We start from the raw sequence: 23775 nt of genomic DNA, 5'->3' as shown, positions 1-23775 counted from the left end.
CGGGACCACGCTCCCCGGTACTAAAAGTGATTGCAGCACTTATTATAATAAAAAGAAAGGCCTAAAACAAAGGGTCTCGCAAGCCGAGCAGCAGCGTTCCCGTCGAGGATGCTGCAGCGCCAGCGCCGGGTCTGCTGAGCAGCGATGTCCCCGATGTTCCAGGTGGAGCGGCACAAATTCACTGGGTCAGATGCCCCTTTTATCCTGTTTTTTGTCCCTTTGGATTGGTTTCTGTTTGGATCCCTCATTTGTATGAAGGTTTAAGGCCTTGCTTGGCCCAGTTCTGTCCAGGCTGGCTCGTTCCGCTGGGAAGGTGGTGCACTTTATTTAGGTGTAATTTGGTACGTTGAATACCGTATTTCTTATAACTACTCTTTCAACCTTTACAACAGTACATGCTTAAAAATTATCAACTGTTTTACAGCAGTTTCTAACCTATTTTTAACACTTCCACCCCCATTTCTACCCTCTTTACCTTCCCCTTCTTCTACTCTCCTTACCTCCCGCAGACACCTCAGTGTTCCACTCCTCCCCCTATTTATTACTGACTTCAACACCCCAAACCTGGAGCCCGGCAACAAAGATCATTAAGGAGCATCTCGCTTATGAGGAAAGGCTGAGTGAGTGAAGAGAGGGGACTTCATTAAAATATCTACGTATAAATACCTAAATGTTAGCAAAGAAAGCTAAACAGAAATGTTGCACTGGCATTCAGGAACTACACATAAGGGACGAGAACAATGAATTATGCAAACCAGACCTAAATTTTATGAAAGAGGAAGGTAGAGGCATGCGTTCCCACCTGGATTGCCAAATTATTCACCTCCCTCCCAGCCTCATGCCCCCCATTTATTGACTTTTAAACCCAGAAACCTCCCCCTTATTTTACAACACCCTCCACCAAGCAGGCCCAACCACTGTAACCCCATCCAAAATAACCACAAACACCATTCTGGTTAAAAAAACGTTGTGCAATTGGTCTCTGCCATCCCTACCCACCACCTCACAGTGGGTTGGGGTAGCGATGTCGGGAAAGCAGCCTGGGTTGGGTGGGTCGGGCAGGAAGCTGGGAAACACAGAGACAGAGGCGGTGTGAGCGATGGGCTGTACCCCAAAATGTTGATTTGCCATCATCAGCATGCAGCCACAACCATCCTCCCTACGTTTTGCTCATTCATCACACCTTCCTATCGCTGTCCTCCCACAACTGATTTACTTATAAAAAACCCTTATTCCCAAAACTGGTATTATCTAAACCCCCCTGCCCATAGCAGATCACCTGAAATCTGGCACCACCCCAAAATCCAGGACACTTCTCCTCCCCAAAATCAGGAGCCACCCCGGGTCCATGCAGCACCACTCCCTCAGGAAAATGCTCTCACCTGAGCAACCTGGGCAGGGTTGAAGAGAGGAATTGAAGCTAATGGTGGAAGAGGTCCGGGGTAGCCGGCCTGGAAGGACCAAAGTGAGAGAAAGTTAACAGCCACCCTGAGCAGAGAGGTGTCCTGGACACCCCCATCACACACGGACACACTTCCCTCCTCTCCTCACCTGCTGTCCTGCTGACTGCCTTCCATCCTTCTCCCATGAGCCTTTCACCTCTGCAGACACTGGACTAACAGCAAAGGTACTTTCACCTTGCATTCCTCCTAGGGCCAGCAACCAAAAACAAAAGCCAACTTAAAATTAAGAGGAGAAACTTGCAAAAGGGTGATGGGGGAAAGAGGTGAGGGGAACCATGCGGTATTTACCGGGATTTCTGGAGAGAGGCTGAGCCAAAGGGTTTGTCCCAGCTGCCAGAGGGGCTATGGGGGGGGATGGTGATGTCCGCTCCTGAAATCACATCCACCCGTTTAGAGCAGAAGCTCCTTGAGTTGGGAGAAGACCTCTGCACCAGATATCACATCAGGCTTTTGGGGTACCCATTCTGCACCCGTCCTGCTGCACAGGTACCCCAGGAGCTGCAGGAAACATGGCTAAGGAGGGGCTACAGGGTCAGGGCAAGCAACTCGGGCACAAAGCTAAACCAGCCCGAGGGCTCAAAATCAGGCAGGAGGCTGGACACCAAGCCTGGGTACAGTGTGAGGGGCCAAAGTCCATGGGTCCCCTTCTGTTCGTCATCTCCTGCTAGTTTTAGAAGAATATCCCAACATTTTTTTTCTCTGGGACTGTAGATCATTCTCTACCAGGAAGAAATTTCCAGGGGAGGTTCTTGCTCCAAGCTATCAGGGATGTGGATGCCCTTAGGAGCCGGCTAGGTCTGGGATAACCACGCATGGCTGCTTCCCCCTCTCTGGTGCACTTCCAATTAAAGAGGTTTTCCCTTCCCTGCATCTCCTAAAACCTGCCGGAGCAGTGCTGCTCACAGCTGCGGTGTTCCGCTCCAGCGGAGGGCAAGGGATCCCTGCAGAGTTTGCCAAGGGCTTGGATGACCTCATGGGTGAAAGAGGCTATACGAATTTACAGTCATTATTAATCAAGGATTCACTTCCAGGCTAAAAGGGCTCCCAGTCCTGATCTGCCCCCACACGGAATGGCCATGGCCCCTGCATGAGGACAGAGGAAGAAACAGTGGGTGATGGGGAGATGTGTCACCCATTCTCACAGCTGCACCCTGCATGTCACCAGGGACAGGATGGTGTTTTGTCCCCTACCTGTGGTCCTGATGTGGGAGAGTCTGAGCCTGTCTCAGACTCAGCTTTGGGGGAAATTTCCTTGGTGGGTTTCGACCGAAACCAGCCAAACCACCTGAATCCAGAGCTCTGGGAAACAAAGGAGGAGAGTGGAAAGGGATAAGAAAGGGTGGATGCCAGGGTCCTCCAGGTGCCTGCTGGGAGTGGACACCATTTTTCCAGGGGCAGTGCTGGCATCAGGGACAGGCAAGCTCAGTGCATGAGGCTCATGATGGCTCTGGCATGCTCACCTTGTCCTCCCCTGGCTTCATGGCCTCTGCCTGCTCCTCAGCAGGGTCCTCATCTGCGCTGTCCAAGGAGGGCCGGCTGTCCCCCAGGGAGACAGTGGAGGTCTCCGAGAGAGTCCGAATCCTGGTCCGTAACTCCTCCTGCCATCAGACGTGGAAGCTGCCACGTGCTGTTCCCACAGGAGCTGCACCGAGCATGGTCAGAGCCCCCCTGGGCCTGCTCCACACCCAGATTAGTGGGAAGCATCCCCAGGGACCCCCACATGCCTTACACAGCATGAGCACCCAGAGCAGGGCACAGCTTTCACCCAAGGGAACAACTGGCACCATGATGGGGGGATTCCATGCGAGTTCAGTGCATGGAAGGATGGGCCAAGACATCCCAGATCCAGCCAAGACCCTCAATGGGATGGTCTCTCCGGCCCCTCTGACTCACCTGCTCTGAGGGGAGGGCTGGCTGCACCCCTCCAGGGGACAGCCTGGCACCCCAGGGCTCCCCAGCTTCTCCTGTGGAGCAGAGGGAAGGACACAGTCAAGGTTTGATCTGTGGAGCTATGGATTTATCCATCAGAGGTATTTCCAGAGCTTCTACCATGCCCCTCTCCAGAGCACAGCCATCCATGTGGTGGCCAAGATGTCCCCCAAGAGATGCAAAAGGCCATTCTGGTCCCTGTCCCTGCCAGCACCAGGGAGTAAGCGGTGAGGCTGAACTGGTACATCTCAAAGACAACTTCTAAGGAAGAAATTCCTTGCTGTGAGGGTGGTAAAGCCCTGGCACAGATTGCCCAGAGAAGCTGTGGCTGCCCACCATCCCTGGAAGCGTCCGAGGCCAGGTTGGATGGGGCCTGGTCTAGTGGAAGGTGTCCCTGCCCTTAGCAGGGGGTTGGAACTAGATGATCTTTAACGCCCTTTCCCAACACAAACCATTCTGGGATTCTGTGATTTTTGCAGGGAAACAAGGCTGCAGCACTTACCTTCTGGCAGCACTGGCTGTGCAGGGGGCTCAGCAAAATCCCCTCCCTGAGGGGTACGTGTCTCTTGGCCGAGAACAGGGGGCTGCAGGTCTCTCTCCACGCTGGGCAGCGGCGACGCCACGACCCGAGCAGGTGCTGGGGACCTGAGGGACATGTCCTCCTGGGAGCTCGGTCCCTGGGATGGCACAGGCTCAAACCACTGGTCATACTGGTAGCTTTCACTCTGGGGAATCTCATTGCCAGGCTCTTCATCTGCCAAAAAAAACCACACCTCTGGAGTTTACGGTGTTTGTGATGTTTATAATTCTATTGTTGCACAGATTTCTCCCCTTTTCCATTAAACATCAGCAGGAGCTGGGGGAGTGAGGAAAGACTCCAGGGACCAGGCAAGGGAGGAGGTAGGACAGCACAGCAATAGGAACCTTCCAGAGGTTTCAAGGAAGGTGGGCTGGGAAAGACCGGGGGGAATTTTTTTTTTAATCTTGGGAATGTACCTGAGGCTCTAAATGAACTCAGAAGGGGAATGCTATGGAAGCAAAGGGCCCACAAGCAGCATGCATCAGCAGCTCAAAGGAGGCTGAGGTCTCCAGCCTTTTCCCCCACTCCTGCTCTCCTGCTGCACACCCTGAGCATGAAAGTTTCACCAGGTAGCTTCCATTCCTTTTCCACAGCAGCACCCACGGATGAGTTCCTTGCTTTAGGCAGATTTATTCAGGGTTGGGATTTTTTTGTTTGAAAGGCAAGTTGAGCGAGCAGGATTTATTTTATTTAACACACACATTGGTCCCAGGTGTGTGTCCTGCTCATTCCAGCTCAACAGCCTCCTGCCAGAAACACTGGGCACTGGGAAATTCCTCTCCCATTGCTGTGAGACATGGCAGGCAGGACCCAGATCCCATAGGGAAGGATTACAGCACCTCTTGATGCAGTGCTATCAAACCCTTTGCTTTGCTGCCAGCATCACCTCCAGCCCACTCAGGATTGGCTTCACATCCATGAGCTGCTCCCACATGGCCTGGAGGTGCACAAGATCCACAAGGAGGAGGAGGATGGATGCTCAAACTCATGCTGCCTGGCAAGCTCAGCTGGAACAAGTTAGGGAGGACCACGTGGATTCCAGCTTGGCACCTGATTTGGGCTTTGTCTTTCCAAGATGGATGGATTCAGCACCAAGCCAGCTTTCTCTGCATGCAGGTCCCTCCAGTGGTGGCTCTGGATGACCTTCACAATGAAGGAAAGGGCCAAGCACAGGGAAGGTGAGCTGTGGAGACCACATGGAGCAGACCTAGCTGCTCAGAGAAGCCAAGCCAATGGGATCATCATACCTGCAACTTCCTTCCAGGGAAGGAAGATCATAGTCTCAGCCCTGATAGCAGCAGAAGGCAATCAGGATTGATGATCCTTTTTACTGCCTGGGAGAGCCCTTTGAAAAGGAATTTGGCAGCAGCAGGCAAAGCTGATAGGAAGAAACGGCTTGAAGGAATTAGCTGTGTTTCATCCTGTCTGCACCAGCCTCTGCTCTCCACACTTCAGTGCCAGCATTCCCCGTAAAAGGCAGATCCAAGGAGCAGGGGACTGTGTAGAAGCATCCTGCTGATGGAGGTGGATGTGAAACAACACCTGCCCCTGACTTCTCCTCAATGGGACATCCTGATGGATGACTGCCCAGCTGGGAAAGAAAAGCCCCCGTGCACTTCCCTTGCCACCAGGGGATGGTTGCGTCCCTCCTCTTGATGTCTCTGGGCCTTCTGGGTGGGCTGGCACAGGACTCTTGGGGTCACCAAAGGGTGAAGCAAAGGGATCAAAGAGGCAGCAGGGAAGCAGAAATGCTGGCACTTCAGCAACAGGCATCCTGCAGCCTGGCACACAGCAGGATGAGCTCCTTCCTGAATCCTTTGCTCTCTAAGTGTGAAATCCCTTTAGTTCAGCTCCAGTTTGCACCCTCAGAGGACTGCCTGGGAATGGGGCCGTCTCCCCCGAGGCTCAGCTGGGAGGCTCATCCAGCACCCACCCCCAGCTCCTCTTTTCCTCCCACGGCACCCAGAGGGACCCCGAAGCTGTGGTAATGAGGCCCAATTACTCAGACTTTGTATGAGGACATGAGCATCGAGTCCTCACTTTGCAGCCCATGCCTGAGGGATGCATCCAGGCAGGAGCAGCCTTTCAGCTCCGGGGGGATGCAAGGAGCAAGGATCTGCTGCTGGTAAAAAACTCCAGGGATTGGGAAGCTGCTTCCCAGCCCATGGCAGCACAATTCCATGCAGGGAGAGCCCACTGGAGAGACCACAAGATGCTGCTTTGTTTTATTTACCTGCTGTCGGTAGAACAGCACAGGGCAGCTCCAGCTGAGCGGGTGCCATCTCTGGAGGAAGATCATCTTCCACCTGCAGAGGGAAAACACGGTAAAATGGATAGGAAAAAGGGTGGCACGGGACAAAAACTAAGAAAACCGTGAGGCCAATGCAAAGGAAAGCACAGTGCTCATGGATTTGGGCTCATAGCCTACCCCAGGCTGCAGGAGAGACCCACACCAGCATGGACACAGCTCTTTCCCAGTAAGCAAGAGGGGGTGCAGCACCCCTGAGAGCAGGCAGGAGGGGAAATGAGATGGAAAAGGCCACAAAACCAAAAGCAGATGTGAAATCTGAATGAAGAGCATTAATCCAAGCACCAGACCATAGTTAAAAGACCCCAGAGTACACCCACAAGGTGACACCCACCAGTGACCTCTGCAATGTCCTCCCTGCAAAGGGAGACCATCACTCACCCACCAGCCCCTGCCTGCCCTCCTGGAGCAAAAACAAAGAGAGTTTTGCCCTATGTGAAGCTCTGCAGCCCTCAGGCACTGCAAGCCCCTTGCTCCCACTGAATCTGCAGGTCCCAGAGCAGAGACCACATCTCAGAGCTCACAAGCCAGAGAAGAATAACAGCTTTTGAACCTCCATCCCCTCGGATTGGGAAAGGAAGAGGAGGAGGATGCTCCTGCAGACAAACCACAACACAAACCAGCTGTCCCACTACATCCTCCTTACCTCCCACTCCCGGCAGCAGGCTCGGAGCTGCTCCAGCCAGTCGGGCTCCAATTCCTGCTCCTGCTCTGGCATCTCCAGGAGCAGGGGGTCACAGAGCTTCAGCCTCTCAGCCAGCTGCAGGGCCAGGGGGACAGCAGGGATTAGCACTTGTGTCAGATCCACAGGGATCCGTCGTGGCTGGGCACACGGGCTCGGGAAAACGGCATCATTTTGTAATACAGGGGTAAAATAACACCAGCCTCTTGTGCAGGATTTATTCCCTCTCCCACACCACCACAGAGGTGCTGGCCCTGCCCCACAGACTCTGCAGGGCTGGCTCAGCACCTCCACAGAGATGCCAAAATACTGTGTCAAAGATGCTCCTCACATCAAAGAGACAGGTAAATATTACCATCCTTTTCCCCCCTGAGGAAAATGAGTGGCTTTAATCCCCCCTAACAGCCATCCTGGGGCACTGGCAGGTTTGCAGGACATGCCACCAGAAGCCCTGGAAAGAGCCCTGCTCCCAGGGCAGTTCATAAGCTCCTCACCTACCCCATGAGGATGCATGGTAGCTGGTGTTTTTCTGATCTGCATTTACAAATCTCTGAGAAGATTTCACAGCCTCCCAGGCTTGTCCTGATGCTTGATGTCCTTAGAGCTAAAGAGTATTTTCTTAATATCTAAGTGAAATCTTCCCTACTGCAAATTAAGCCTCTCTATCCCTGCTCCCATGGAAGCTGAGAGAGGAGCCAGGCAGCATCCCCCACGAGCAGCCTCCTGCATGCTGGAGGGCTGTTATCACATCCCTCATACCCCTTTCTCCCCCACCATATCTTGCCTAGAAGAAATAACCCTCAGGCCTTCTTCAGAGGTCATTTTCCCCTCAATCTCTTATCACCCCAGCTCTCCACTCCCACACTCACTCCAATTTAGCCATGTCTCCACATGCAGCAGCCCAAACAGGCCCCAGCCAAGACCCCTGCGACCCCAGCACAGGGGGATTATCACCTCCTTGTCTCAGATATGCCAGTTGTACTCTCACAACCCAGAATAACACTATAACATTGGTGGTTTTTTTTTCTTTTGTAACAGCATCCTGTTATGCTGCTGCTCGGTATTTTTTCCATGCTCCACTATCTCCCCCAGCTCCCTCTCTGCAGTACTGCTGCTGTGTGTTTAATTTCTCCTGCAGAAGAGGGGTCTGTGCTACCCTGGCTGCAGCCATCTCAGTGACTTGGGGCTCCAGCTCCCATCAATGGAGCAAGAGGCTCTTCTGGGGTGACCCAGAGTTCCAAGGTGAGATGCAGGGCTCTCTGCAGAGCTAATTCCCTGTCTGAATGAGTGGTTAAGACAAGGATCCAGTGTTAAGACAGCTGGGTGAGGGAAGATGGCACTCAAAGCACTGCTCTTCATCCACATCTTTACTGAATTTTCTCTTGCTGATATCAGTCCCTGATCTAGTGGAAGGTGTCCCCCATGGCAGGAGAGTTGGAACTAGATGATCTCTAAGGTCCCGTCCAACCCAAACCATTCTAGAATTCTTGGGGATTTCTCAAGTTTCCTCTGGCTACTTCATGCTGCCTTATCTTCAATGCTTTGCTACAAGGCTGCCACCTTGAGGGCCACCAAAAGCCACCCAGAGGTGACTTTGCAGCTCAGCTACACAAGACTCAGCTGTTCCTTCTTGCAACAGTCCCAAGCAGCCATTTCTTTCTATTCCTGAACTTTTAAAACACAAACTCTAAACCAGCACAAAGCACACTTCCCAAGTCTGTGAGTTTACAGCAAGACAGGAGCTGCACAACGGGACCCCAGCTTGGGACTGGGACTGGCCACGAGAGCAAAGTAACCCAGAAGCCAACCAGGAGCCTGCACTACCTACTGTCCCTTCTCTTTACAAACACACCTATGCTCATCCTAAATCAATCACAGGAAAAAGGAAATTATAAGCATGATTACTCCTAAACGGGAGGAATGTTTAATCTAAAAGCTTATGTGCACTTTGATCCAGTATTAATGAACCAGCACCTGGTTGTATATCGTCCCCAGCTTCAAAAGAGGGGAAGTCTTAATCAAACACTAATGTGTATCATAATTTGTAACACAGTCTAGAACATCAAAGACAAGAGCATCTACGAATGCACTAGTTTTTCAGATGAAAGTGTTTTCTCCCAGGAGAAGCATTATCCCCAGCAGAATGGCAGATCTAAAAGGCTGTTAGACAGCAAATAGGCTTCGATGACGGGGTGAGGAAGCAGTGCCAGCCAACTTTTGGGTGAACTCAGCAGCACCCACTTCAGACAAGCGTCTTGCTGCCCCTCCCCTCACAGCACCACGGCTTTAGCGCCTTTCATAGACTCACAGAATGGTTTGGGGTTGGAAGGGACCTTTAGCTCATCTTGTTCTAACCCACCTGCCATTTGCAGACACCTTCCACTAGACCAGGTTGCTCAAAGCCCCATCCAATCTGGTCCTAAAGGCTGGAGGAAGGTGACCAGCAGCCTCAGCACTGCCCTGGTCTTGTGAGATAGCCACCTTCCCAGGGGACCTGGGACACTTGGCCTCGCCCCTCCCTGGCCCAGCCCCCTGCTCAGGAAGTAGAGGGGCTGCACTTGGTGCTACAAGTTGGGCCATGCTCCCTCTCAGTGCCCCCCCAGAACACACCCCTCAGGAGGTAAAGAGAACTGTAGATGTGCTGGAGGAGAAATGTGCACTTAGACTTCACTTCTTAAGTCTGTGACATTTAGAAGTTTAGAAAACCCCACCAGACTTAAAAACATCCTTTGTTTCCAAATAACTCTGCTCCTCCTTGGCAGTCAACATAACACCTTTGTTTTCTACCCTAAATCCACGGGGATTAGAAACCCTGTGGAAGCGTAGGCTTCGCTGTACTTGGCAGCAAACCCTGGGGGGCTGCTCAGAGCTGCCAACCACTCCCACCCCAGCAGGTCCTGAGCGGGTATCACACCCAGGTGGGGGTGCAGGAGGTCCAGACTCACCCTCACCACTTGCTGGGCCAGGACGGGGTGTGCAGCCGGGTCCTGGCGCAGGAGCGCGGTGCCGATGAGCTCACAGTACTGCAGGGCCTGGGCTGGCAGCCCGTGGTCAGCCAGGCGGGAGGCGTAGAGCAGCTTGTACACCTTGGGAGAGGGAAGCAGAGCAGCCACGGGTGGGAGCAGGGAGATGGACAGGTCTGTGGGTGCCCTGTGCCGTGGCACATCGCCCCGGCGTGACTCAGAGCAGAAAGGATCACGCACCCAGAGGTCACTTGCAGCTTGAGGCCACTTCCACCCATCCCCATGGAAGCATCCAGCCCCCCCCCCCTCTCCTTGAACCAGGCTGTGGATATTCTCAGTTCAGTCAGAGAGAAAAAGAGAAAGATTTCTGCCAGACTAAACCTGGGGAAAAGTCCGAGAGGAATGTAAACAATCTATTATCTTGTTTTCCGTTCATATTGTTTATAGGTATGTTCTACCACGCTGACCTAAATCCAGTGTACCAATCAGGTGAAATGTTTTTACTCTAAGATCAATGGAATTAATGTTCACGATGTTCTCTGTGAAAGAGAGAAGTGCTTTTGAATGAACGCTCATTTGCCTTCTGAAATCGTGGGAGTCATTTCTCCCATCCCTGGCTCAACAGCGTCACCAGGCAGCTTCATAGAATCCTGGAATGGTTTGGGTTGGAAGGGACACTACAGCTTATCTAGTTCCAGTCCCCTGCCATGGCCAGGGACACCTCCCACTAGACCAGGTTGTTCCAAGCCCCATCCAGCCTGGCCTTGAACACTTCCAGGGATGTGTCCATCCAAATCCATAGTGCCCAAGGCAGCAACAGCTGAGTGCTGCTTTGCAATAGGAAAAGCTCACCTGTTATGCAGAGAGCAAGAAGGCAATGAGAGCTGAGGCAGCACTGATCAGGCACACTGTGCACCCCAAAATCTGCTCTGCATGAGTCCCTTGGCCAAGGCAACCTCCCCATCATTCCCAAAGCCCAGTAAGGGGACAAGCCTCAGGAAAAGCTTGAATTCCAGGCTTCAGGGAGATGGGTGCATGTTTTGGGGCAAGTCTGAGCTCTGCACAAGATATAGGTGAGCATATCCATTACCTGGAAGGGGAGCAGGAAGGATTCGGGCTGTCGTAGCTGCTGGCAGTACTCATGGATTTCCATCCTCTGGATGGCCTCTGTCCTGGCAAACCGGGAAAACGCCTGGCTGCAGAGGAGAAGGGCGGGGTCAGCGAGCAGGAGCAGAGCTCCCTCCCCAAACAGCCCCGCACAGAGCACGCCTTAGCAGCAGGAAAAACCCCGACCAGGGATTGCTTCTGCATCAAAGTGAGATCCCAGGGATGGGGAAAACGTGGGACAGGTGACTCTGGCAAGAACCCCAGCCTTGCTCACCGGTGGCTGCTGCCCAGCAGGGCCATGCGATCTGCCTTTGCTCCGAAGTAACCAAAAGGAATTTCTGCCATCAGGTAGCAGAAATGAGCTGCTTCGACTGCTCCCTTGCTGGCTGGATGGAAAAAGGCAAACAATTAGTCCTGAGACATCACCACATGGTCTGCTTTGCTTTGGAGGCCCTCAAGCTCACCCAAAATTACAAACCCAGCTGCCTCACTTTCCTGCCCACGCAGACCCTGATCCCTCCCGTGACCCTCTTGTTTGTCTGTTTTCCCCAACTGCTGCTTTTGTTTCCAGGAGGTTTTGGTTTAATGGTAGAACTGGGTGAGCCTGAGGGTGAGCAGGTCCAGCTCCAACTCTTGCAGTGTTCATAAAATCCCACCACTGGGAGCAAGGCTCAGTCCCTGCAGTTACCTACAGCTTCCCTGGGCCCACCTGCTCCAGGTGTCTCCACAAGAGCAACTAATGGATGTGCCTGGGCCCGATTCATCTGAGGATCCACTGGCACCTCACCCCTTCCACCTCTCAGGCACTGCAGCTCCAGGGGTACAGGCACAACCGTCTCAGTGTGGACGTGCACGGTGACACTGCAGTGCCCACCCCTGTTATGGCTGCTCCCACTGATCTCAGCTCACCCAGAGTGTCTCCCATGGTGACAATGGCTCGGTGGTTCAGCTCCATGTCTCCAACCTTGTTGGACAACATCACAGCCAGGTGAGGCCTCCAGTCCCCCCACGTGGCATCCCCGCAGCACTGGAGGGAGAGGAGGAGAGCAAAGGTGAGCAGAGATGGTCACCAAGAGGTGTGTGTCACAGGCAGGTGACAGCACAGGGGAACAGCTGCCAGGGCCAGCCTCTCGCTCACGGACCAGTGCTGCCTGAGGGATCCTTCCTGACATCAGCTGGAAGAGGGTCTGCAGTGGGTCATTGGTGGCCAGTGTGCTGGTGAACCTGTGAGGAGACAGCAGAGAAGGGCTGCAGACCAGGACCCCAAACCTTCATTCACCTCCCGGAACACAGCCCAAATGTCCCAGGAAACTGATGTGTTGAGGGGTTTCCCAGAGAATCCAAGAATGGATTGAGTTGGAGGGCACTTTCTAGTCCAGCCTCCCTTGCCATAGGCAGGGACACCTTCCACCAGACCAGGGTGCTCCAAGCCCAGTCCAACCTGGCCTTGGACACTTCCAGAGATGGGAAACCTCTGGGGATGCTCTGGGGTTGCTCTGGACAACCTGTGCCAGGGCCTGCCTACCCTCAGAGGGAAGAATTTCTTTGTAACATCTAATCTAAATCTACCCTCCTTCAGCTGAAGCCATTCTTCCCTATCCTATCACTCCCTGCCCTTGTAAATAGGAGGCAGAGAGGATCACCAGCCCCTGGGGGTGATGATCTGTATTACCTTCAGAGAAAGCAGGTCTCCAGGACAACACTGCATAAAACCTCCTTAAAAGGATTTGGGTTCCACAAGACAGAAAAATTCTGCTTAACTCTCCCTGAAGGGATCAACCCAATCCAGACTAAATACATTAAATTCCACCAGAAAATGCTCATACGAGTGGGATGAACAAGCTGGGACTAGACTGGATCACAGTGAAAATGGCTCAGCTCCCCCTGCCTCATGCCTGTCTTTGCTAGGGCAGCATGGGCAAAGCCAAAGACTCAGAATAAATTAAGCCTCCATCTCCAGGGAATGGCTTTCCTCCTGCTTTCCAGCCCCCCACTTGGTTTCTCCTGTCCATTGGGAATCCTGAAGTACTCAGGCCTGTTTGAATGGATGTCTTCTGTCCCCTTTTCCCCCTCTGGAAAGGCTCCAGCTGGAATCAATGCTCTTTTCCAATTCAGGAAGCAGTGAAAGGATAGGAGGCTTGGAAAGTCAGCCATGGAACATCATACCCTGCTTTAGCTTCTCCAACTTACCCAGTGAGGACCCAGCTGTACGTCCGAGGGTCCATCTTGCTAGAGAGGAACAGGGCATGGCCCCACAGCTGGTTTCTCATGGCCCAGACCAGAGCATCCTGCAGTTGAGGGGGAGAAGAAATAGGGTTTGCACCAACTCTGCTTCCCCCCTCCTCTGCTCTCCCAGCTCAGAGAAGAGTCCCAGTAACTGCTCTGGCTTTAATTAGCATTCTATAAAAATCTCTTCCAGGTCCATTTGTCTTTCTACCTTGAAAATTTGCCATAACTTAGACCTTCAAAGCAATGTTGTGTCCCTTAGATTTCCAGGTCTCTGCTGCCTGTTAGCTCTCAATATCGTGGGATCCCAGTCTGGGCACCCAATCTGCAACCCTCCTCTCTTCTCCTTGTGCCTTAGTATCCTGTGACATACCATAGCTGCAAATGGGTTTGGAACAAGATGACCTTTAAGGTCCCTTCCAAAGCAAACCATTCTAGGACTCTATGAAACTAAATGTGGTAGAAGTGCTGGTAAAAGCCTCCACATCTCATCTTCACTTGGGTCTCCCATCCCAGTGGTGGGAAATCACTGCCATAAGCCCCATTGTACAAACACAGCTTGGAGGGTTGATCCCACAACCACAAGTCACTTCTTGACCACCCTTCCCTTTAAAACCTGCCTGAAGAGGCCAACAAGTCCAAGAAAAAAAATCTACAGCCCCACGTCCTGCATCCCACTCACCACTTACTTTCTTTCTGCCATAGTAGAGGAGCTTGGTGAACTTCTCCACTATCTGTGCCTGTGTCTCCACGACGGGAGGGACCTCGCCGGTGATGAGGTCCAGCGTGCCCGGCTGGCGCGACGCCCACTCGTCGTCCGTCAGGCCCATCAGGTTGGCCGCAGGCTCCTGCCTCTTGTACTTGTCCTGGCACCTGCAGTCCTGCATCAGCAGCTCGGCCGTGTCCGAGCCCACCATGGACTGGAAAAGGGAAGGATGAGCCACCTGGAGGCTGCCCCACCAGCAAAGGCTGACGGCACTTCCTGTCTGCCCCCTTACACCTGCATCCTTGTCCCAGCGCATGCCCCAAACAAGACCAGCTTTGGCCACCAGCACGTGGAGTTGGAAGGAAAAGAACTCAGCATAATTAGGAAGACCTTCACAACACTCCCTCTGACAAACTTAGCTATCCACCTGCTTCCAACAAGCAGCTGCAGACTGGATTGGGTGGATTTCAGTGGATTAAGGGAATGGCCCCCTTTTAGGCATCTCCATGAAAGTGACACCAGTCTCCCTCCACTGGGCTGTTGGCAGTTCCCAAGGATAAAAAGCAATCATGGAGAGTGATTTGCTCCAAATATCCAGGCAGCATGAAACTGAGGAATGAAAATCAGATCCTCTTAAGGTACACCCCTCCCCCCCCAAAAATAGCAACTGCATCAAGAGGCACCTAAGGGACATATTACTTGTCTCATTTCCAAGATCAAAAGGGTCATCCCCTTCCACGGGATACCTACTCCATTCTGTCGACAGAGGAGGACCAGGAGTTTCCAGAGGAGAGAGGAATCTCTGCCCCTCTGTGTTGAGAGATCACAGCCCGTGGTTATCTTCTGCTGGCAAAATGTCATCACATCCACCTTGTGCAGATCTTCCCTACAGTAGCAGAAAGAAGCATCAAAGAAAGCCAAGGCAAAGCAACCTAGGGCATCATTCAGGCTCAGTCCCCAGGTTCACTGATGAGGATGCCAAAGATTCCAAGCAAGAGCTAGAGAAAAGAAGATCTCCAGTACCAGTGACTACTTTTAAGTTCAAACATGCTCAAATTATTGTGACTCTTAGCAGATCTCTGTGTTTCAGGGATGCAAAGTACATTTCAAACCCACTCTTTGCCCTCCTGATAATGTTTTCCTCAATCCATCTGCAAAGAAACAGTTTGGATTTGCTGTGCTGCCATTACATCTATGGATGTCCAAGGCTGCAGAAGCAGGCACAATCTGTTGTGGAGGCAGAGTGGAGGGTCACTTGTGTGACCACAGAAACCCTTAAGCTATGTGCAAGCCAGGCGGAAGTGCTGCCATGCAATAAAATAACCATACAGTTAGAAAGAAAGAGTGGATGAAACAGAGAGGGAAACTGCAGGTGGAGATGTTGATCCTGACTCGGTCATTCCAACATATTATATGGAAATTCCTGATGTACCCTTTGGCACAAGTGGTAACCCAGAATCACAGAATGGTCTGGGGGTTGAAAGGGAGCTTAAAGCTCATCTAGTCCTACCCTCCCTGCCATGGGCAGGGACACCTTCCACCAGACCAAGCCCTGTCCAATCTGGCCTTGAACACTTCCAGGGGTAGAGCATCCACCATTTCTCTGGGCAACCTGAGGCCTTACTACCCTCACAGGGAAGAATTTCTTCCATATATCCAACCTAAAGTTCCCCTCTTTCAATTTGCACTTACTGCCCTTTGTCCTGTCTCTACAGTTCCTGACAATGAGACCCTCTCTGGCTTCCTTGTTGCCATTTCAGATACTGGAAGGTGCTGTGATGTCTCCACACAACCTTCTCTTCTCCAAACCCAACTTCCTCAGCCTGTCTCCACAGGGAGGCTGCTCCAGTCCCTTTATCCTCCTCTGGACTTGCTCCAACAGTTCCATGTCCTTCTTATGCTGGTGGCACCAGAACTGTTTGCAGCACTCCAGGTGGGTCTCACAAGAGCTCACAAGGGAAGCTCCAGATATTCCACCCAGCTTCTGTGTATGCACAGCCCTTTTGCTTGGTAAATGCTTTTTCCCTTTCTCTCCCTGCTTTGGTTGAGAGTGGCCAGAAATAGAGACAGCCTGATGCAGCACACCCTGATTCATCCCCAGGCTCACACTGGAAGAAGGTACATACTGGGTCTGACCCTGCTGTGGCTCATCCATCTCAGGGGACAAAAACTTTAGGAAGAGCTAAGCCACAGGTTGACCCAGGGCTTTAGACATCCAAAGAAACCCAAAAAATCATTTTTTCTGAGACAAAATGAGTACAAAATAAGGTCAGATATACAAACCACACTAAACCCACATCCCATGAATATTCAAAAACACCATGTCCCACAACCCAAACCAACCCACACTCCATCAAAGGGGCTGAGCTCCCAGCCTGAACTTAGACATGGCCTTTGTAGATAACTCAAAACCACAGGGACCCTTCGAGTCTGCCTTGAGCTCACGTCTCCTCATAAAGGAGACAGCCAGGAGGACACAGCTTCTGGACTTGCCTGTGCTGCCATACCTGGCCAGGGGCCCAGGGAAGGCTTGCAGCTCCTCTAACTCTTCTGTGCCATGAAGGATCGCCTAAAAAAACAAAAGTAAATTCAGCAGCTGGCCTCCAGCAATCAGACCAGCCCCAGCTGGGCTATTGGAAAGCCAGTGCCTTGGCCAAGGATTCAACAGTGCCACTGAACCCTGTGCTGTCTTAAGGTAATCACAGATCACAGACCCTGAGCTATCACATGGACTTCAGTGCTAAGGTTCAGTAAAGAAATGTCTGCTGAGATGGTATCTGCCTCCTTCTGGAGGTAAAATAGGAGGCTGGAATGCTGTGGTAGACTCGGGGCATGGACAAGGGCCCTGTTTTGGAGCACCTCATGAAGATGAGTCGAGTTGTCCTTTGGAGAGGAACAAACCACATCTGTCCCCATGAGAAGGGATCACTGTGAGCAGTCACAGGTACCAAGGGTTACAGAGGTGAAGGCTGAAAGCACCACCCAGGCACAGGCTGGCACGATGGAGGCTCAAAAGCCCACATGGGATGGACAGAAGATAGGAACAAGGAATGGGAAGGCTGCTGAGGAGGCTGCTTGGGTTATGAACCATGTTTGCATCCCTCAGGGTGACAGGAGCCACTCCAGGGAGGGGACAGGGGGCCTAGAGGGCCAGCTGTGTCCTACCTCGAGGCTGTGCAGCTCGACACGAGGCAGCTGTCTCTCAGCAGGGTGGTGGGGACACGCCAGCACCAGGTGACCCCCGGCTCCAAAGCACAGCGCCGTGTGCAGCTGTGGGAACTTGAGGGGGACTGCTGGGGTTGGGGTGGACACCGAGGGCCCCCCTGCAATGACACATAGGCCACTGTGAGCCACTCACACTGATCACACTCCACATCCACTGTGGAGGACTTGACCAGGTCCCAACCTTGTCCCCCAACTTGAGGGGCCCTCCACTGACCCCGTATGCAAGAATTGTCCCCCAAAGCAGCAGATGTGCACAGCAGCTCCTATACCTACCCAGGCAGAGCCCCCAGACCATTCACCCACCCCACAGCCCCCAGTCATGCCTTGTGCCTGCACAACCTCCTCTAGGAGAGGACCCAGCTGAGAGACAGCCAATATCCTACCACCAGCCATTTATTCCCTTGCTTCCCCCTTGTCAGAGCCCCCCATTACACCTCACCTGTTTGTCCCACGGTCCAGGACCCTGGAAGCACAGGGTCGTCGTGGTCGGCACTGTCACGGATGTACAGGCTGAGCTCATGGCTGCTGGAGCTGAGTCCTGACTCTTGGTACTGCAGGAGCTGGCTGGGCTGGCCTGAGGGCTGTGAGGGAGGGAGAACACACAAACCTGGCTCAAAAACTAGGGACACTGCTGATTTCCTGCTCCCAGGCAGTGGGGCAGGCTCTGCTGCTCCAGGAAAGTGCCCAGCAGGAACAGCACAGCCAATTCCTATCTGAGCAGCTCAAGACCTACACCAGCTTGAGTTCACCCAATAACTTAGAAAAGTAATTTACATCAGCCACAGCTGTAGTCCAACAGCTTTCCTAGCACTAACATGAGCTCCTCACCACAGTCAAGGAGATGGGACTTGGAAACCCAAAAAAGCACCACCCAGGAGCAAAATCACCAGAGCAGCTTTGATTTGATCTTACAATTTTCTCTTGGCAAAACCCAGCAGTCAGGACACAAGTGTGCTGGAGCATGACTCGGTGGACAGAGCTGACAATGACAAACAGCTGTCAGCCACCTAGGAAGGCTAGAATCGTGGCATCATTAAGGTTGGAAAAGCCCTCTAAGATTAAGTCCTACCATTAATCCAACACTGCCATGTTCACCACCAAACCATGTCCCCAACTGCCACATCTACATGTCTTTAAAATTCACCAGGGATGCCTCTAGTACCTCCTGGGCAGCCTATGCCAGGGTTTGGCAACTCTTTTGTTAAAGAATTTTTTTCCTAGTATCCAACCTAAACCTTCCCTGGCACAACTTCAGGCTGTTTCCTGGTGTTCTGTCACTTGTTCCATGGGAGAGGAGCCTGATCCCCATGTGGCTACAGCCTCCTATCAGGGAGTTGCAGAGAGTAACAAGGTCATCCCTGAGCCTCCTCTCCTCCAGGCTGAGCCCCCACAGTCCTCTCTGCCTCTCCTCATCAGGCTTGTGCTCCAGACCCTTCCGCAGCTCTGTTGCAGAACATCCCACTAAGCCTGGATTTCTGTCCTGCTCCTGTGCTGAGCATACAGCCCTGCACCTGGGGGAGGGACAGCCCAGCAGAGGGAGAGAACAGGAACACTAAAAACCTGCTGCATAATCCCCAGGGACTGTCAGGCACCAAGTGCTAAATAACAAAGGGCCCCTTTTCTCAGCTGGAGGGGGACACATGGATTTTCCCAAATCTCAGAGATTCTTGTCCTCCACCCCTGCCCATCTTGAGGTCACCTCTTTGGGCTGGCCACCAGCCTCCTCCGAATCACTGCCAAGGGTTCCTTCCCCTGTCCCTTCCCTCCTGGCAGCTGAGGTGGAGCTCTCCTCATAGGAGTTGTAGGTCTGTGTCCTGCAGTGGGAGCAAAGGAAGACTTGCTGAAGGTCTGGGATTTTTGAACCACCCACAAACCCACTCATTTTGCAGCAGGTGGTTTCACAAGGCTGCACAGACTTGCCAGCTTTACCTGTCCTGCCCTGGGGGGCCCGTGGCCAGGTTGGGGTGGTAGCCCCTGTAGTAGTGCTGGTCCCGGTAACTCTTGCCATAAGATCCTTGTCTCAGATCTAGAGACAATCAAGATTCAGCATTATCCCTCCAGAGCAACAATGAAGTTTCAAAAGAAAAAACACGAGTCAGGCAATTTGCCATGCCCACTCAGTTTGCTTCCAAATTATCCCAACACATTGGAGATATGATAATAATGCCTTGTGCACATTTGCCAACACAGCACTGATGTCCTTTTCTCTTTCCTCCCTCCCCTTCTGTTCAGTCCAGAAACACCTAAGAAGAGGCCCTGGCCATCCTGCTCACACAGCACCATCAAACTTGGGCTGGAACCAGGAGTGACACAGGTTTTTAGCCATGGTAATGAAGATCAGACCTCCCTTGGGTGCACCCAGCTCCTGCTCACATTTCCTAAATGCAGACAGGGAGCCAGTGCTGCACAGAGCACCCACCACCACCCAGGAGTGTGGGCAGGAGAGAGCCCTGGATGTGTGCAAGCCCTGGGAGAAGAACCCTTCCTGGGGAAAGCATCACTTCTCCTGCAAGCTGCCTCCATCCCCAGAGCCAAAGGAGGAGCCCATACCTCTGTCATCCTGCCATGGCACCGGCTGCCACTGGTGGCTTTGGTAGGGGTAGCCATCTCTGTTGCCAGCTGCAGGATACTGCCACTGGAGGTCTTCATAGCCCTGCCTGGAAAACAACACACTGATCTGGGGAAGAAAGGGTTCCAGGGTCACATCTAGGGTCTCTCCTGCTTGGGACCTTTGAGGCAGCAAAGGGGATGGAAATAAAGCCAGGTCCCCTGCTCGGTGGCAGGGCCAGGAACTGGTCCAGCATCACACCTGGAAGGAGCAGGAGGAGGTTTGGATGCTTTGCTGCCCCCACCTCTGAGAAAGCTGTGCACTGCAGTTTCAGGTGATGCCCAGTTTTATAGAATCCAAGAATGGTTGGGGTTCAAAGGGACCTTTAATGGTCATCTCATTTCAACCCCTGCCATGGGCAGGGACACCTTCCACTAGACCAGGGTGCTCCAAGCCCTGTCTAACCTGGCCTGGAATACTTCCAGGGATGGGGCAACCTGTGCCAGAGCCTCACCACACTTAGAGAGAAAATTTACTTCCTAATATCCCATCTGCATCATACGACCTCAGCACAAAACCCCATGTACTGACCCCATAATTCACTGAGGGCAATAACTCAGGCAAATCATCCCAGATTTGCTGGAATCTCTTTCTCAGCACTGAGAGCATCCTCCAGCCCACATTTTATCCATCCACTCTTCACTGTTTCAGCAGCTGAGCTTGCAGGCTGCCTCTTGCTCCTATATTACCACTTGTATTTTTATTGTTCACCTTGCACTTAGAAAAAAAGAACTGCATTTAATCAAACCTGTAAGAAAAATGCACCTCAGGGCTGTGACAGAGCTTGTTAAACAGCAACCACAGAAGTCACAGTTTAAGAAGAAATCAGAGCTGCAAACGCTATGCAGCCTTAAATACAGAAGTCATGGGGCTGCTTGAATAGCTGGACATCACCTACTGACCCACTGTGTCCCTGTGCAGTCACGAGGGCAGGACCTGTGAGCAGTGAAATGGGCAGTTCTTATTTTAAGGAGGTTTCCATAAAGAGGGACCAAAGGGATCTCACCTGGAGTGGGGCTGGCTGGGGTAGCTGCTGTCGGCACGGGAAGCCGGCCGGCGGGTGTCACTCCGGGAGTGGTGGCCCTCGTCCCAGGGGTGACCAGGGAGGTGTCTCCCGTGCCAGGAGCCGGGCCGAGGAGCCTGCCCTGACTGCAGGAGGTGCCGCCGGAGCGGTGCCGGGGGGCCGTGGTGCCCCTCTGCCCATGAGCCCCGAGCTGCCGGCCTCTCCCAGGGCTGGGGCGTCTGGGCAGGGGCCCAGGGCTCCATCACAAACTTGCCAGCAAAATCCTCTCTGGTTTTGGGGAGCTTAAGCCCCAAATGGCTTTAGTGGCCTGCAAATGATAAGTCACAGTGTCTTTGATCAGCAGCTTTTCAACCCCCTCAAAGCCCCCTTTTTGAAGCCTATAGCCAACTACTGCTTTTTAGGAGCATCCTGGAAACCCAGGATCCTTTCCAAAATACCCAGAGGCAAGGAAAAGTCAGTGCTACATCTTCCTTAACTTGAAGCTCCCCTTAAAACTCCAGGATGAAATGGTCTGCCTTTGAAAGCAGCACACATCCATCTCTTCCCAGAACAAGAATCTCAGAATGGTTTGGGTTGAAAGTCACCTTAAAAATCATCAAGTTCCAGCCCCCTGCCATGGGCAGGGACACCTTCCATTAGACCAGGGTGCCCAAAGCCCCATCCAACCTGATGTTGAACACTTCCAGAGATGAGGAGTTCCTCTGGGCAGCCTGTGCCAGGGCCTCACCTTCCTCACAGGAAAGAATTTCTTCCCAATACCTAACCTAAATCTCTCCTCTTTCAGTTTAAAACCATCCCCCCTTGCCCTATTGCTACGGGCCCTGCTATAAAATTTGTCCTTACCTTAAAAAGCTCTCTTATACCCAGGTAGGATCCTCCCAACTTCAAAGCACCAGCGCTCACAGCCCCCTCAAGCTGTGAGAGGCTGAGAAATCATCCTCCCCTCTGTGACATGGCAGTGAAACCCCATTTGATGTGCAGTACGGGAGGGGGCATTGGCAAAGCTTTGGGCAGGACAAGGAGTTTTGTTCTAAGAAATGAGCAAGCAGGGAGAAATGGAGGTTTGTTGTTGTGAGCTATGGGATGGGGTGGAAACAGGGATTTCCTCCTGCCTTTCAGCTCCAGCAAGAATCCCAAGCGGGCAGCAGATTTGGTAATAGCAGCCCCATGCAGAAGAGGAAATCCTGAGGAGAGCCCAGGGCGGCACATGGGTGAAGCCCCAGGTGCCAGGGGGATGTCACCCTCAAGCCCCCCATGTCTCCTCTTGCAGCATCTGTACCCAAAGTGCCCCCACCACTACAGGCATCCCCAACGGAGGGAGATGGCCAGATGCTGTCTGAACCCCTCCTCACTCCTCCCCCTCAAAGTTTAGGGCACTTTGGCGTGATTTCAGGACTGGAAAACACACAGGTCTGAACAGAGGTGGCTCAGTTTGTGGCTTTCTAGGTGATATCCAAATAAACCCTTGCCTTAAATAGCCCCCAGCCACAAACATCCAGGTAGCCATTATTCCAATCCCACCAAGGGCCCACCCCAATTTTTGGCCAGGGGCTCCCACCACCATCCTCCCCCCTCAGCAGCCACACACACCTGCTCAGAGGCCGCCGGGGCCCTTCCTCTGCTCCCTGTTGCCACTTCCAAAGTCCACTTCCACATGGGCCAGTGGGCAAAGGGCAGCCTCTGCTCCTCCGCCCTGCGCCGCCGCTCGCTCGGCTCCCGGGGGATTCCTGCTGCTCTCTGCATCCTGAGGGTCACCTCTCCCATCTCTTGGGTCTCCTCCCACCCAAGGTAAGGAGCACGCAGTCCTACAAGCTCAAAAAAAGCCAGATCTTTCTCCTGGGGAGTTTTTAAATGAAGTAAGTAGGGGCTGATAGTGATAGGACAAAGGTGAACAGCTTTAAGCTGTAAAAGCAGAGATTTAGATTAGATGTTAGGAGGGAATTCTTCCCTGTGAGGGTGGGGAGGCCCTGGCACAGGGTGCCCAGGGAAGCTGTGGCTGTCCCTGGATCCCTGGATGTGTCCAAGGCCAAGTTGGATGGGGCTTGGAGCAGCCTGGGACGGTGGAAGGTGTCCCTGGGGGTGGAATGAGATGATCTTTAAGGTCCTTTCCCACCCCAGGCATTCCAGGATACTATGAAATGTCTCTTTCAATATATCCTCACATCTCCTAAATAATAATAATAAATAAAACCTGATTGGTTTCATTCAGACCCAGCCACAGGTCAAGCAAATAACATCCATCCCACCATGTCCTGCCCAGGGCAGAATTTGGGCAGGATGGAGCTGGGCTCCACCCCAGCACAGCTTCATCTCAGTCATTACAACACTATAATGGCCTTGTTCTCTAAGTGACCAGAGATTCCTGCCTGGAGACCCTATTCTGAACTCCCCATGGCACCTTAAAATCTGGAAAATTAGCAAATTAAATCAAATGATGTCATAGAAAACGACATTAAAAGTGACATATAAGGTCCATCATCTACCACCCAGCAGTGCAGTGATGTCTCACCTTCTCCCCCATTCCCAGAGCCTCCAAATTACCTCCACTTTAACATGACAGCACTGACTGATTTGGGATTCACAGGCAGGAGAGTTTGCTTTGCATCATGGTGGCACTGTCAGAAACCCCCTCCTTTAATGATGTTGAAAGACTACATATATTATAGCTTCAGACCTTGAAATTTCCACCCTGCTGGGAGAGTAAGAAATTTTCCCTGGTGATCCTGAGAAATAAGCACTCGGTCTCTGCAGAATTCAAGATTTCAAGTAAAAAAATATCCTTAGCACTCAGCCGTACAGAAATCCGACTGGGAGAAACACAAACCAGGGCAGCGCTGTCTTCGTGCTGCTGAGCTGCTGCAGTAGAATGAAATTAAGCATCTCCTCTTATTTCACAGCTGCCTTTCAAAACTTCAGGAGGTTTTGAAGGAAAAGGTCTGTTATGGACAGATCAG

The 23775-nt window shown here is 52.5% G+C and overlaps 1 protein-coding gene across 1 annotated transcript; it reads right to left on the bottom strand.

Annotated features, from left to right (window-relative positions):
- Positions 1 to 950: 950 nt before the first annotated feature.
- SEC16B (SEC16 homolog B, endoplasmic reticulum export factor) lies at positions 951 to 23189 on the bottom strand. The gene is given in 27 exon segments (XM_068199444.1): positions 951 to 1066; positions 1383 to 1451; positions 1552 to 1649; positions 1752 to 1833; positions 2655 to 2762; positions 2924 to 3061; positions 3357 to 3427; positions 3895 to 4146; positions 6206 to 6278; positions 6927 to 7040; positions 9908 to 10048; positions 11016 to 11121; positions 11307 to 11418; positions 11942 to 12059; positions 12175 to 12256; positions 13223 to 13320; positions 13948 to 14178; positions 14715 to 14850; positions 16472 to 16533; positions 17130 to 17287; positions 17629 to 17770; positions 18889 to 19003; positions 19119 to 19215; positions 19740 to 19846; positions 20804 to 21090; positions 21093 to 21128; positions 22412 to 23189. Coding segments are annotated over 27 exon segments (3270 nt in total). The 5' UTR covers positions 22586 to 23189; the 3' UTR covers positions 951 to 1003.
- Positions 23190 to 23775: the final 586 nt, after the last annotated feature.

Source organism: Anomalospiza imberbis, chromosome 9, assembly GCF_031753505.1.
Source record: "Anomalospiza imberbis isolate Cuckoo-Finch-1a 21T00152 chromosome 9, ASM3175350v1, whole genome shotgun sequence".
NCBI classification, from domain to species: domain Eukaryota; kingdom Metazoa; phylum Chordata; class Aves; order Passeriformes; family Viduidae; genus Anomalospiza; species Anomalospiza imberbis.
Note: the sequence above shows the minus strand (reverse complement) of the source record. Positions and strands in the feature narration are given on the sequence as shown.